Source organism: Capricornis sumatraensis, chromosome 1, assembly GCF_032405125.1.
Source record: "Capricornis sumatraensis isolate serow.1 chromosome 1, serow.2, whole genome shotgun sequence".
In the NCBI taxonomy this organism is placed as follows: Eukaryota; Metazoa; Chordata; class Mammalia; order Artiodactyla; family Bovidae; genus Capricornis; species Capricornis sumatraensis.
In genome coordinates this window covers 247,572,370-247,586,097 of record NC_091069.1, presented here as the reverse complement: position 1 = coordinate 247,586,097, position 13,728 = coordinate 247,572,370, and the positions used below count along the sequence as shown (strand labels likewise).

General features: G+C 49.8%; 1 protein-coding gene across 2 annotated transcripts in view; it reads right to left on the bottom strand.

The window, feature by feature from the left end:
• Positions 1-13,728, bottom strand: part of MX2 (MX dynamin like GTPase 2) — a 39,313-nt gene that overhangs the window by 19,351 nt on the left and 6,234 nt on the right. For both annotated transcript variants that reach the window (XM_068972444.1, XM_068972451.1), the window contains exons 2-8: positions 13,159-13,349; positions 12,725-13,042; positions 11,729-11,921; positions 9,802-9,933; positions 6,235-6,389; positions 4,747-4,885; positions 2,325-2,523 (exon numbers count right to left, since the gene is read on the bottom strand). In XM_068972444.1, coding sequence (XP_068828545.1) covers positions 2,325-2,523; positions 4,747-4,885; positions 6,235-6,389; positions 9,802-9,933; positions 11,729-11,921; positions 12,725-12,973 — 1,067 coding nt within the window. In that variant the 5' untranslated portion in view covers positions 12,974-13,042; positions 13,159-13,349. The remainder of the gene's footprint in view (positions 1-2,324; positions 2,524-4,746; positions 4,886-6,234; positions 6,390-9,801; positions 9,934-11,728; positions 11,922-12,724; positions 13,043-13,158; positions 13,350-13,728) is intronic.

Below are 13,728 nucleotides of genomic sequence, written 5' to 3'. Positions count from 1 at the left end.
ATGGATATCACCAGATGGTAAACACTGAAATCAGATTGATTATATTCTTTGGAACCAAAGGTGGAGAAGCTCTATACAGTCAGCAAAAACAAGACTGGGAGCTGACTGTGGCTCAGATCATGAACTCCTTATTACCAAATTCAGACTTAAATTGAAGAAAGTAGAGAAAACCACTAGACCATTCAGGTATGACTTAAATCAAATCCCTTATGATTATACAGTGGAAGTGAGAAATAGATCTGACAGAGTGCCTGAAGAACTATGGACGGAGGTTCGTGACAGCAAACAGGGATCAAGACCATCCCCAAGAAAAAGAAATGCAAAAAAGGAAAATGGCTGTCTGAGGAGGTCTTACAAATAGCTGTGAAAAAGAAGACAAGCAAAAAGCAAAGGAGTAAAGGAAAGATATACCCATTTGAATGCAGAGTTCCAAAGAATAGCAAGGAGAGAAAAGAAAGCCTTCCTCAGTGATCTGTGCAAAGAAATAGAGGAAAACAATAGAATGGGAAACACTAGAGATCTCTTCAAGAAAATTAGAGATACCAAGGGAACATTTCATGCAAAGATGGGCTCGATAAAGGACAGAAACGGTATCGACCTAACAGAAGCAGAAGATATTAAGAGGAGGTGGCAAGAATACACGGAATAACTGTACAAAAAAGATCTTCATGACCCAGATAATCATGATGGTGTGATCACTAACTTAGAGCCGGACATCTTAGAATGTAAAGTCAAGTGGGCCTTAGGAAACATCACTACAAAGTTAGTGGAGGTGATGGAATTACAGTTGAGCTATTTCAAATTCTAAAAGATGATGCTGTGAAAGTGCTGCACTCAATATGCCAGCAAATTTGGAAAACTCAGCAGTGGCCACAGGACTGGAAATAACAGTTATCATTCCAATCGCAAAGAAAGGCAATGCCAAAGAAAGTCTCAAACTACCACACAGTTGCACTTATCTCACATGTTAGTAAAGTAATGCTCAAAATTCACCAAGCCAGGTTTCAACAGTATGCGAACCATGAACTTCCAGATGTTCAAGCTGGTTTTAGAAAAGGCAGGAGAACAAGAGATCAAATTGCCAACATCTGTTGGATCATTGAAAAACAAGAGAGTTCCAGAAAAACATCTATTTCTGCTTTATTGACTATGCCAAAGCCTTTGACTGTGTGGATCACAATAAACTGGAAAATTCTGAAGGAGATGGAAATACCAGACCACCTAACCTGCCTCTTGAGAAATCTGTATGCAGGTGAGGAAGCAACAGTTAGAACTGGACATGGAACAACAGACTGGTTCCAAATAGGAAAAGGAGTATATCAAGGCTGTATATTGTCACCCTGCTTATTTAACTTCTATGCAGAGTACATCATGAGAAATGCTGGGCTGTATGAAGCACAGGCTGGAATCCAGATTGCGGGAGAAATATCAATAACCTTAGATATGCAGATGACACCACCCTTATGGCAGAAAGCAAAGAACTAAAGAGCCTCTTGATGAAAGTGAAAGAGGAGAGTGAAAAAGTTGGCTTAATGTTCAATATTCAGAAAACTAAAATCATGGCATCCAGTCTCATTACTCCATGGCAAATAGATGGGGAAACAGTGGAAACAGTGACAGACTTTATTTTTTTGGGCTCCAAAATCACTGCAGATGGTGACTGCAGCCATGAAATTAAAAGACATTTGCTCCTTGGAAGAAAAGTTATGACCAACCTAGACAGCATAATAAAAAGCAGAGACAATACTTTGCCGACAAAGATCCATCGAGTCAAAGCTATGGTTTTTCCAGTAGGTCATGTATGGTTGTGAGAGCTGGACCATAAAGAAAGCTGAGTGCCAAAGAACTGATGCTTTTAAACTGTGGTGTTGGAGAAGACTCGTGAGAGTCCCTTGGACATCAAGGAGATCCAACCAGTCCATCCTAAAGGAAATCAGTCCTGAATGTTCATTGGAGGGACTGATGTTGAAGCTGAAACTCCAATACTTTGGCCACCTGATGTGAAGAGCTAACTAACTCATTTGAAAAGACCCTGATGCTGGGAAAGATTGAAGGCAGAAGGAGAAGGGGTTGACAGAGGATGAGATGGTTGGATGGCATCACTGATTCAATGGACATGAGTTTGAGTAAACTCCAGGAGTTATTGATGGACAGGGAGGCCTGGCGTGCTGCAGTCCATGGGATCACAAAGAGTCAGCCATGACTGAGAGACTGAACTGAACTGATGTTAATTGTATAATTTTTAAACATGGTGATCATCTTGGCCAATTCTGGTAGGCAGGGCTGGTTTCCATGGAATCCAAGGCTGTCATAAAGAATCTTACCTGAAATACGGATGTGTCTGAAAGAACATTACTTCTTTCCTGGTTGCCTCTGCCAAGCTCAGCTTGTTGGTGATATCCTGCTGGCCCCGGCACTTCACGATCATATACCCCTTCTTGAGATGATAGGTGAGGTTCTGCATGACCTTCAGGACACCTTTCTCGGTGCCCTTGTCCACCAGGTCTGGTTTGGTCAGGATCCCTGTGAGATAATTAGAGGAGGGCAATGGAAAGGTCAATTTTATCTTCAAATATATTGAACACTGCTAGGCTACGGGGTCCTTTTTGGCCAAGACCAGCAGAGTATCATTTTCTCATTGTATATTCTTACCACTTTGGTCCCAAATCAGCTAACTCTACAGACATGAATTTATTTCTGGGCTTGCTATTCTGTCACGCAGATCTATATGTCTGTCTTTTTGCTAGCACCATACTGTTTTAATCACAGTCGCTTTGTAATATACTTGACATCAGGAATTATGATGTCTCCAACTTTCTTCTTCTTTATCAAGACTGTTATGACCAAGAGCCTCTTCTGCCCAGTGCCTCTCAGCTCATTCTTTCATTCCATTGTCATTCCTCTTATTTGTATTTTTATTTGCTCATCCAGTCACTCAACTCATTGACTGCCTTGTGTAATTTATTTAACAAATGTCTCTCGGGTCCCCGCTGAGTCCCCGACACTAAGGCAGCGTGCATCATCAGAACCAACTCACTCCGTCACCATGTCTCCAAAAGCACATCATTCCCTACTGTACGGAGGGTCTGTGACTGTCTAGGGTCTCCTGTCACAGACTCACTCTGCCCCTCTAGCGGTACCTCCTTTGAGATCCTCCCTGCCTTCCTCTCCCACTCTCCTGCCCTTACTCCTGTCGCTCACACTGGACTGAAGGCTTTGAATTCCAAGTGACTGTGTTCTTGATGGATGCTTGGTTTGCTTCCACCTTTTGGCTGCTGTGTACTTGAGTGTATATTCCATTTCTTTTTTAAGCTTAGCATACTTTTCTCTATTTCTATCCTTAACCTTGAATGCATAGGAAATTTGCACAATGTTATAAGGCTGTTTGGAATATACTAAGGCCTTTTTGTGTATACTCTATGTGTATAGTACTTAACTGAATTTACCACAATAATACTTAATATTTAGTGAAAGCTTACAGATTATCAGAGTTTGTGGCTAATGAATGCTGGAGTGGGTAGCCATTCCTTTCTTCAGGGAATCTTCCCCACCCAGGGATCAAACCCATGTCTCTTGTGTCTTCTGCATTGGCAGGCAGAATTTTTTTTTTTTTTAACCACTGAGCCACCTGGGAAGCCCCATGAGAAGAACAGAAAACTACTAGTAAGAAGTATGACTCAATTTCTATAAAGATATTGATATCCAAATAGATCTATCTACTTAAAAGATGAAACTATCTTCTGTGGTCATTAATGAGACATCCCTAATGACTTATGATTGCATAATAGTGGATGACCCCAAACTTGAGTTTTCTCTCTGGTTCAATGTGTTCTAGACACCTGTAGAAGTCAGCAGGTAATAGGGTACAAGTCTAGTCTGGAATATAATAATACATTAAACTCGAGTTGTATTCCCCTACTGTTATTTTTATCCTTACTGGAAACCTGGGTATTTGTTGGGAAAAAAAAAGTGGAAAAGGCAGTAATATACTGGGTGTCCATTTAGTCAAAGAAAATGACTGGCACACTTTCAGGAAGGTAAATTCGATGGGTAAGTGAAGTGATTGGAGAGAAGTGATATTAAGTAATAAACTTAGAATTTTTAAAATAGCAGCTCTCATTTGCCCCAGGATATGTGGCCAGTAAGTTGTAAAGCAAGGATTGAAACCCAGGCAATCTGTGCTCTTAAACCAAATCCCCTATAATGCCTTCTGTGGGGGACATTTTTAATAAAGGAATTTAAGAGAACCCATCTCCCCAAGGAAGAGTTCTACTTGAATATAAACTCTGTAGACACCTGTGCTCCAGTGTAAACCTGAAAGTGTATTCCCTGAATATGTTCATACATGCCCTGGTGAGATCTTTTCCATGAACCGAAGGCTCACGAGAATTTTTCCTCTGGACTTGCACAGTTGATGGGCCAGTCTTTTCCTTCTTTCTGGACCACTGTGGGAGACATAATAAGGCATCTCTCTCCCCCTATCCAGAATGGGTTGAGAATGCAAATAAGGGACAATAGGAAGGAGGGCAAAGAACCTCCAGATATTGGCCATACATCTAGCCCTGACCATGAGTGAGGGTGGCCCGTCTGCTGTGTGCAACTGCACCCTGAGCCCACGGAGTTTCCCTGGGAACAGAGTTCGTATTTGATGCAGGATGTGGGCGCCTCTAACAGGGCTATTACATCCAGGACCTTCTAAATATCTGAGGGGTCTCCCCCGGCTTCCTGTCGGTGCTTTCTTCTTACCTATGGTCCTGTCTCCATCGGGGTCCACCTCCTGGGCCATGCTCAGCGCCTCCGTGGTGGCAATGTCCACGTTGCAGGGGACTACCACCAAGTTGATGGTCTCCTGCCTCTGGATGTACGTTTTGATGAGTGCCTTGATCTGATGCCAGGGAGTCACAAAGGAAGAGCACATCTCTGGTCACCCAAGAGCACAGCTGGTCATCCCAGAGCACCACCCAGTTTTCACACTTCTGAGCTTTGGATTAGCCTATGCCCTTCCTCTAGAATGTCTGACCAGCTGCCCTCACTGAGCTCTCTGTTGACGTCCTGCTTATCCTCCAGAGCTCATCACTGGTATTTCTTCTTTCCCAAAGGCTCCCTGATTCCCATGGTCAGATAAGACCCCTCTTTCCTTGACAGATCTTCCCTGGGATGCTTCTGAGCTGACAGCAGGAGGAAGAGGCATGCTCTAACCCCAGGCAAGCATTTTTGTCATGCCCTGGGAAATCCCACACTTTTGTTGACTGAAACAGGGTAAGAAGTGTGGAATGAGTCCTTTAACTCAGGAAGGGGAATGACCTAATTACAAGGTTCCCAGAGACAGAGAATGGTGATCTGGATGTTGAGGAAAAAAGAGTAATCAAGTGCCTAAGACAGTGGGGCCAGCAAAGACCCATCCAAGCGGGACTGCCATGGTCTTAGTTGGGCTGTAATTGGGTTCCCAACACTGGCAGTGCCCCGCCTCCTCCTCAGAAAAGGCAAGAGGGCAGCTGTGACCTCAGTCTCAGGGGAAGAGGGTTTCATCTTCTCCCTCTCCTCTGCCCCGTCCCTTTACACCCTGGACAACAACCCTGATTCTGAGACCATCCTTGCCTCCTTGGCCTCCATGTAAGCTGTCTCAGCAAGGCTTGACAAGGCTGGTCTCAGGGTGGACCCAGCCAGAGATCAGGTGTGATTCCGGCATCCCTGTGATGACTGTTCTCAGGCAACCTTAAGCGGGAAGGCCGTTGGTAAAGAAGCCCCAGGCTCAGCAGCTGTTAGTTTGTATCAGTCAGAGCTGCTCTGTGGTTCTCATGGCTCCACTGTACCAGCCTTCTTGTCCCCAGCCAGAGATCACAATCTGTGTCCTGATTGACTTACGTGGTATTATTTTAAAAACTTGTGGCTAAAATCGGCAGATCCCATGTAAAACTCCAATGTCTGGCTTCTTTTAAATATTAGGATAGTGGTAACACTGGGTCCATATTCCCACAGGACAGCATTGGGCAGGGTGTGCATTATACACCTCCAGGCCTACGGAGTCAGCTTTGCCTGTTTCCATGACTGCCAGGCCCTTGTCAGAACCCGAGTGTGAGGCCCCAGCCCTAGACTTTCCTCTGCAGTCTCCTCCCAAACTACTCAGAGTACAGGCTGGGAAGGTGCACCAGAGCCCTGGGGGCTGCCGGCAGAGACCTCAGAAGTGCCCCCTGCTGAGCATGGGGCCCACTCCCAAGTTGCAGAGAGGCTCACCTGCAGTCCGATGTCTTGTGGCTGGTTTTCCACAGCCACCCTGGTGATGCCGGGAAGGTCAATGAGGGTCAGATCTGGGACCTCAGGGGAGGTGACCTCTAGATTAATGAGCTCATGGCTGATGCCAACTCCATTCCCAGCTATGATGTTCTGGGCTGTGGAAACCAAGAGAGGAGAAAACCTGAGTCCAGATGAAGAACCCAACCAGGCAAAAGCAGTGGAATCTGTGGGCAGATTTATGTCCCTCATCTATTTATGTGTCTCACCTGTATCAGGGGACAGTCCTAGGGTGAGAAACAGGGAGGCAATTTAAGCACAGCCCTGATGAATTGCCTAATTCTTTAGGAATTAGGAAGTGGGAGAATGATGGCAACCAGGCTACTTTGTAAACGTTTCCTGCTTCAGCTATCAGTCCCAGTCACTACTTGAGCTATGATTTTGTAACTCTGTATTGAAGTGAAACATACATACAGGAAAGCACCCCTTGTCTTAAGCCTGTGGCTTGGTGAGTTTCACAGGCGGGACCCATTGGTGTCACAGAAACACATATCTAGAAACAGAACATGGTCAGCCCCCCTACCCTGCTAAAGCCCCTCTCTCCCCGTGGATCACTAGCCCTCGCGTAAAGTAGCGCTTATCTTAAGCTTTACCAGCATCTACTCTTTTGCCCATTTTTGTGCTTATACTTGGCTGAGCTAAGTGAATTTGCTGATAGATAACCACTTTTGACCTACAAGAAGAGCATGTTCCTGTGGTCCCACCTAATTAAAAAAGGAATCGTAAACTATGTCTTCTCTAGGTGTCACGCATGTGCACCTGTGTGCTAAGTCACTCAGGTGACTATGTCTGACTCTTTGCGACCCCATAGACTGTACGTTGCAAGGCTCCTCTATCTGTGAGATTCTCCAGGCAAGACTACTGGAGTGGGTTGCCATGCCTTCCTCCAGGGGATCTTACCGACCCAGGGATCAAACCGGAGTCTCCTGTGGCTCCTGCATTGCAGGTGGATTCTTCATCGCTGAGCCCCTTGGGGAAGCCCTCTCTTGGTCCCGCTTCCTCAACATTTCATTTGTGTGAATACCTTATACTGGTGCTTGTGGCTGAGGGCTGTTCCTTTTCATTGCCATTCGGTGTCTTGATCCAGTCTGTGGGGTGTTGGAGGTTGGGGCTGGGGGGTGGGGGATGGGTAATCATAGTTGCTTGCTTGCTAAGTCACTCAGTCATGTCTGACTCTTTGCGATTCTGTGGACTGGAGCCTGCCAGGCTCCTCTGTCCATGGGCTTTTCCAGGCAAGAGTGCTGGAGCGGGTTGCTGTGCTCTCCTCCAGAGGATCATCCCGACCCAGGAACTGAATCTATTATGTTTCCTGCATTGGCAGGCAGATTCTTTTACCACCAGCACCATCTGGGAATCACAATAGTGCTGCTATAGAGATTCTAGAAGCTGACTTTGGGTGCACATTTTGGCTGGGGTATACTTGGGATAAAGAAGGCTGAGCGGCAAAGAATTGATGCTTTTGAACTGTGGTGTTGGAGAAGACTCTCAAGAGTCGCTTGGAGACTGCAAGGAGATCCAACCAGTCCATCCTAAAAGAGATCAGTTCTGGGTGGCCATTGGAAGGACTGATGTTGAAGCTGAAACTGAAATCCTTTGGCCACCTGATGTGAAGAGCTGACTCATTTGAAAAGACCCTGATGCTGGGAAAGATTGAGGGCAGGAGGAGAAGGGGACGACAGAGGATGAGATGGTTGGACGGCATCACCGACTCAATGGACATGAGCTTGGGTAAACTCTGGGAGTTGGTGATGGACAAGGAGGTCTGGCATGCTGCAGTGCATGGGGTCACAAAGAGTCGGAAATGACTGAGGGACTGAACTGAAGTGATACTCAGGATTAGAGTTTTGAGGTGTCATGGGTTGTGCACACAGCCTTAGTGGATATAGTGTCAATTTTCCAAAGTAGTTGTACCAACTTATACTCCTTCCTGCAGTGGACCAGAGTGCCAACATGCTATAGATGCTTTAGAGATGCTGTTGTAAAGATGCTCATTACTCATCCTTACACAGAACATTCACCTAAGTTCACAGAACATGCCCTCCCAGACCTGCCCACAGAGCTCACAGCTAGAGAGAGACTGGGCAGATCTCAGGCACAATGAAGGATGTGCTGGGCACATGTGGACAGGATGGGCGTAGCAGGCATGGCAGTGCAGAGCTTTTATCATTTGAAGCTAGGAAACTTGCCAGGTGAAGATCTCAGGAAGTTCCTGTTTTGGGGGTGGATCTAGAATTGAGGCAGCACCTTGCAATTTGGGGAGCGATCCCTCTGGTGAGCTAGCTGGAGACATGGGGTTCTCAGGGAGCTGAGCCCAAGAAGTCATGTGAAAACCCCAGCCTCAGATGCAAAGTTTGTTGCTCAGTGAGGCATAAGTCAATGGCAATCCACTCCAGTACTCTTGCCTGGAATATCCCATGGGCAGAGGAACCTGGTAAGCTGCAGTCCATGGGGTTGCTAAGAGTCGTACACGACTGAGCGACTTCACTTTCACTTTTCACTTTGATGCATTGGAGAAGGAAATGGCAACCCACTCCAGTGTCCTTGCCTGGAGAATCCCAGGGACTGGGGAGCCTGGTGGGCTGCCCTCTATGGGGTCGCACAGAGTTGGACACGACTGAAGCGACTTAGCAGCAGCAGCAGCAGCAGAGACATAAGTCCATCTCCCTAGAACGGAAGCTATGGCCACAGAGTTTCCTGTTATGATCAGAGTGAATTTTTGCCTGTCTGGCTGAGCTCAGCTTGAGTGCAGGAAGGGGAAGATGCCTTGGGGAGGCGTGGGCAGGCTCAGGGACGGGCTGCTAGGGGATGACCTCCAGGGTCCCCTCTGGGTGGGCATGGAAGTGGATTCCAGGAGCATGTGTGCGTGCTACTTCAGTCATGTCTGACTCTTTGTGACCTTATGGACTGTAGCCCACCAGGCTCCTCTGTTCATGGGATTCTCCAGGCAAGAATACTAGAGTGGGTTACCATGCCCTCTTCCAGGGGATCTTCCCGACCCAGGGATCAAACCTTACGTCTCCTGCATTGGCAGGCAGGTTCGTTACCACTAGCGCCACCTGGGAAGACATTCCAGGAGCAACTGAGCTTTCTTCTCATTCACTGGTTACCTCAGGCTGATCTCAAGAGTTGGATGTGCTTCTAGGAGTGATGGGTGGGTGGGATTGGCCTTGGGGGAAACCTCATGGCTTGGGGACAGGAATACAGCCACAGGCAACCAGACACTTCAGGTTAGAGCAGCCCCTTGGGACACACGTCCCCAGTGCTGACCAGGGTAGCTGGAGCAGGGGTGCTGCCCGGGACACTTCCCAGAGGAGAGGCAGGTAAACTGACAGTCACGAAAGGGTAGGTTTATGTAGCAAGGAGGAGGGACATGTGCAAGGCAGAGGGCCGGCACGTGGGAAAGCCTGGGAAGAAGAGATGGTGCTCGCTGTGGAGCTGGAGAGGCCTGAGTGACCGCTGATGACCCCAGCGGGGGAAGGAGCCGACTTGCAGATGCCCGCAGGGCCCTACCTCTACGAATCTCCCGCTCCACCTCCGAGGGGTTGTGCAGCTGCTGCGTCACGTTGTGGTAGGTGATTTTCCCCGTCCATTCACACTCCCGCTTTGTCAGTTTCAGCACCAGCGGACACCGGGTGATGATTCCTGAGAGAGAGTTTCCCAAACAGCCTCTAAGTTTCCCTTAAAAAGAAGCATTCACAGGCGCCCTTTTCTTTTCCCTTCTGATTGCACCACAAGGCATGTAGAATCTTGGTTCCCTGACCAGGGATCGAATCCTCATCTCTTCAATTGGGAGCATGGAGTTCTAACCACTGGACCACCAGGGAAGCCCCACCCTTTGCTCTTATCCTCCCCAGTGTCCCCAGAGGCCTTGTCTGAAATCTGTATCCCTCTCTAGGGAGGACTCAGCCCAGCCCCACTAATTACCCCTGGCCCTAGAAAGGCCTCGGGCACAGTCCAGGTGGCAGCCAAGGGTCAGGACGGGGGTAGGAGTGGGAGGGAAGCAGTGAGATCTACCCGACCCCATCCAGCCCTCCCAGCCCCTCACACTCGGGCGTGGCGGGAGCCCGAAGCACTGTCCTGTAAGGGGCTCCTGCCTGTCCAGCAAGACTGCCACGGCCACACTGGCCTCCAGACGCTTTGCTCTGTTGCTTTTCTCCTGGAAATGCTGAACCCATGGTGGAGAGGAGGAGCCACTGGTCCCTACTCTGACTCCATCACACACCACAGTTGGGCTGATGGGGATCTCACAGGAGACCCTGGAGTAAAGGACCGGCTGCCCATGCTTGGGAGGACACACAGGCCGGGGCGCCTGGTCTGGGTGGTTGTTGAGGGCTGTGCAGGGTCCATGAAGCCCCCATACCCTCCTCTGTGCCCAGGAGGCAGCCCTGGCTCCCCGGGTTCCTGTTGTTTTTGACGGATGGGCAGTGCTGGAAGAAGATGAGTATGAGAGAGGGAATCAGGACAGGGGAAACTACCCAATTTAGGGTGCCAGGTCCATCATTTTTTTCCCTTTATAATTATTTTCATTGTCAGAATGTATGACAGCTTTTTAATTCTGTGCTTGAATGCGTGCGTGCTAAGTCACTTCAGTTGTGTCTGGCTCTTGGTGACTCCATGGACTGTAGCCGGCCAGGCTCCTCTGTCCGTGGGATTCTCTAGGCAAGAGTACTGGGGTGGGTTGCCATGCCCTCCTCCCGGGGATCTTCCCAACTCAGCGAGTGGACCCAGGTCTTCTGCACTGCAGGCAGATTCTTTACCAGCTGAGCCACCAGGGAGGCCCAGACGATCATAGCAGTAGTAGTATTAGTTAGTTCTGTCCGACTCTGAGACCCCACAGACTGTAGCCTGCCAGTTTCCTCTGTCCATGGGATTCTCCAGGCAAGAATACTGGAGTGGGTTGCTATGCTTAATTCTACACACGCTTAAATTTTCTTCTTTTTTTTTTTTTGAGAGGAAACAGGAACTTCCTTGGTGGTCCAGTGGTTAAGACTCTGCACTCCCAATGCAGGGGGTGCAGGTTCGACCCCTTGTTGAGAAGCTGAAAGCCCACGTGCCTTGAGACATGACCAAAAAACATTTCTCTTTTAAAATGAAACATTGTGTCTTATCACACCATGATCCTGGCTAGTAGCTTCTCAAATTTGAGAAAATTCTTCAAAAAGACTTTACATGTTACCGGAAACTGAAAAATTAACATAGAAATGTTTCTAGAGTCTTAGAAGACTAGAAAGAAACCAACTGATACAAAGCCCAGCAATGACTGTTGACACGTGAAAGAGGACTCAGAACCTAGGGGCAGCAGGAACATCCAGGCCCGCACCCACTACCACCCCCTGCCCACATCACCGGTCCAGGAGGGGCTTCTCATGACCTCTCCTGAGCCTACTGGTCCTGGGATGCTCTGTGGCTTGCAGGAGGCTGCTCCAGCCGTACTTACCGCTGCCCCTGGGGAGGGCGACCCCTGACAGAGCCTCCAGCACGGAGCTCTTGCCTGAGCTCTGGTCCCCAATGACGGCAATGGCGGGCAAGGCCAGGTCCTGCTCCACGCCCAGGGCCCGCAGGGAGTCGATGAGGTCAATGCAGGGCCGCACCTTCTCCTCGTACTTTCTGTACAGGTTGTTTTCGGGCCCCTGGAGGAGACAGACAGACTCACAGTCTCTGATGGACTCCCACCGCTTTCTGGAATTTGCGGCTGAATTGATGGATCTGCTCATGCTGGGTTAGAGACAGGAGGGGCGAGAGGTGGACCCGGGTGTGCCAGAGGCAAGGCCCCCGCGCTTGTTCCTGCAGAGGCTTGGCTTCCACTGCTGTGGGCTGGAGGTGGAGGTGCCCGTGTGAGTTGGGAGATGGCCCTGCGAGGGCAGGCGCTTCCAGTTGGAGGGAGGGGAGAAGCCCACCCGGGCCTGCAGGGCTGGGGTGGGGGGTGGCTGGCAGTGATGACTGTGGCAGTCATAGCTAGAGGGAAAGCTCCTAGGCAGGAGACTCCAGCAGAGAGAATGGAGGCCCCAGATCCATGTCCAGGAAGGTCATTGCTGCCCCAGAGACTGTCTGCCCCTGGGGCTTGTTGGAAGTGACCAGAAGGTTGGGGGCGGGGGAGGGCACCAGCTGTGCTATGGGGACTGGACTAGACTGGCAGGTTTTATTCCCCACTCCCCCCAACCCCTCCACCTTCTTTCAGATGGTAAGGAATCTGCCTGCACTGCAGGAGACCCAGGTTCCATCCCCGGGTCATAAAGATCCTCTAGGGGAAGAAACGGCAACCCACCCCAGTACTCTTGCCTGGAGAATCCCATGGGCAGAGGAGCCTTGCGGGCTGCGGTCCATGGGGTCACAAAGAGTCGGACAAGACTGAGTGACTAACACACACACTTCTCTCCACACACACCCCAACCCACCCATGCACCCTTCCTGACCCACCCTCTTCTCACCTTACCTTTGACCTCTGTTGGCCCCCGTCTGCTTCTGGCTGCTGAGGGTCCAAATTCAGCTGATTGAAGTTGTTGGGGAGGAAGTCCGGGTTGCTCTCTCCCACCTGCCAGTGTGGGGGACTCATTGTCTGCCCCAGTGCTGCGCCCGGTAGCCCTGGTGGCTGCTGATGGAAGTTCATGTCTTCCTTTGGGTGGTGCTGAGTGGAGGTTGGAGCGTGCCTCCTGAACTTCAAAGCCCTGTAGGACGTCGCCATGACTGTCTGCTCGGAGAGCTGGGGTGTGTGGTCTCTGGGGCTCAGCGCCTCCGGTCTTCTTGGCTAGCTCTGCGAAGACACAAGACGGGAATGTGCCCAGAGGTCCCCCAGCAGACCTTCCTGGGGGCTGTATTTCTTCCAGCTCTGCCTTGCCCAGTCCCTTACAAAACCCGCCTGCCGCTCACCGATGCAGGGGAGACCAGCAGCCCAGCTCAGGCCTGTCTGCAGGAGGGGCTGATGGCAGCAAACAGGCACAGAAAACAAAAGGGGTGTTGGTGGGCCCCCGGGGCCTGGGGACAAGTGGACTCCACGCTTCCACGGGAGCGTCTCAAGGGTCTGCCGTCACTTCTGCTGGCCTCCGCGTCGTCACCTACAGCTTAGGATGAAGAGGAAGCAGTAAGGCGTGGAGAGATGACAGGGAGCCCCTCCAGGGTTCCTTGGTTGCCAATCTCTGCCCCGCCGTCACTGTTTCTCACCCAGGCTGGGTCAGGCTGCTGGAGACTCTGGGAGAAAAGGTTGCTGGGGTCTCTTACATCTCCGTGGGACCTATAACCAGGTGGTCTTCCTCCTAGAGACAGCTGGCCTCACTCAGCACCGCTCTGAGATGCTCATTTCACAGCAACCTGTGATGCTGTTTCCACAGCAACCCTGCATGTCAGTGCCTAGTAGGCACTTTTTCAGGTCAAGAAGGTGAAGCACAGAAGTCTAGATACTGGCCTGAGTCAGGGCCCAGAGGCCGGCCAGGGACTCTGGGT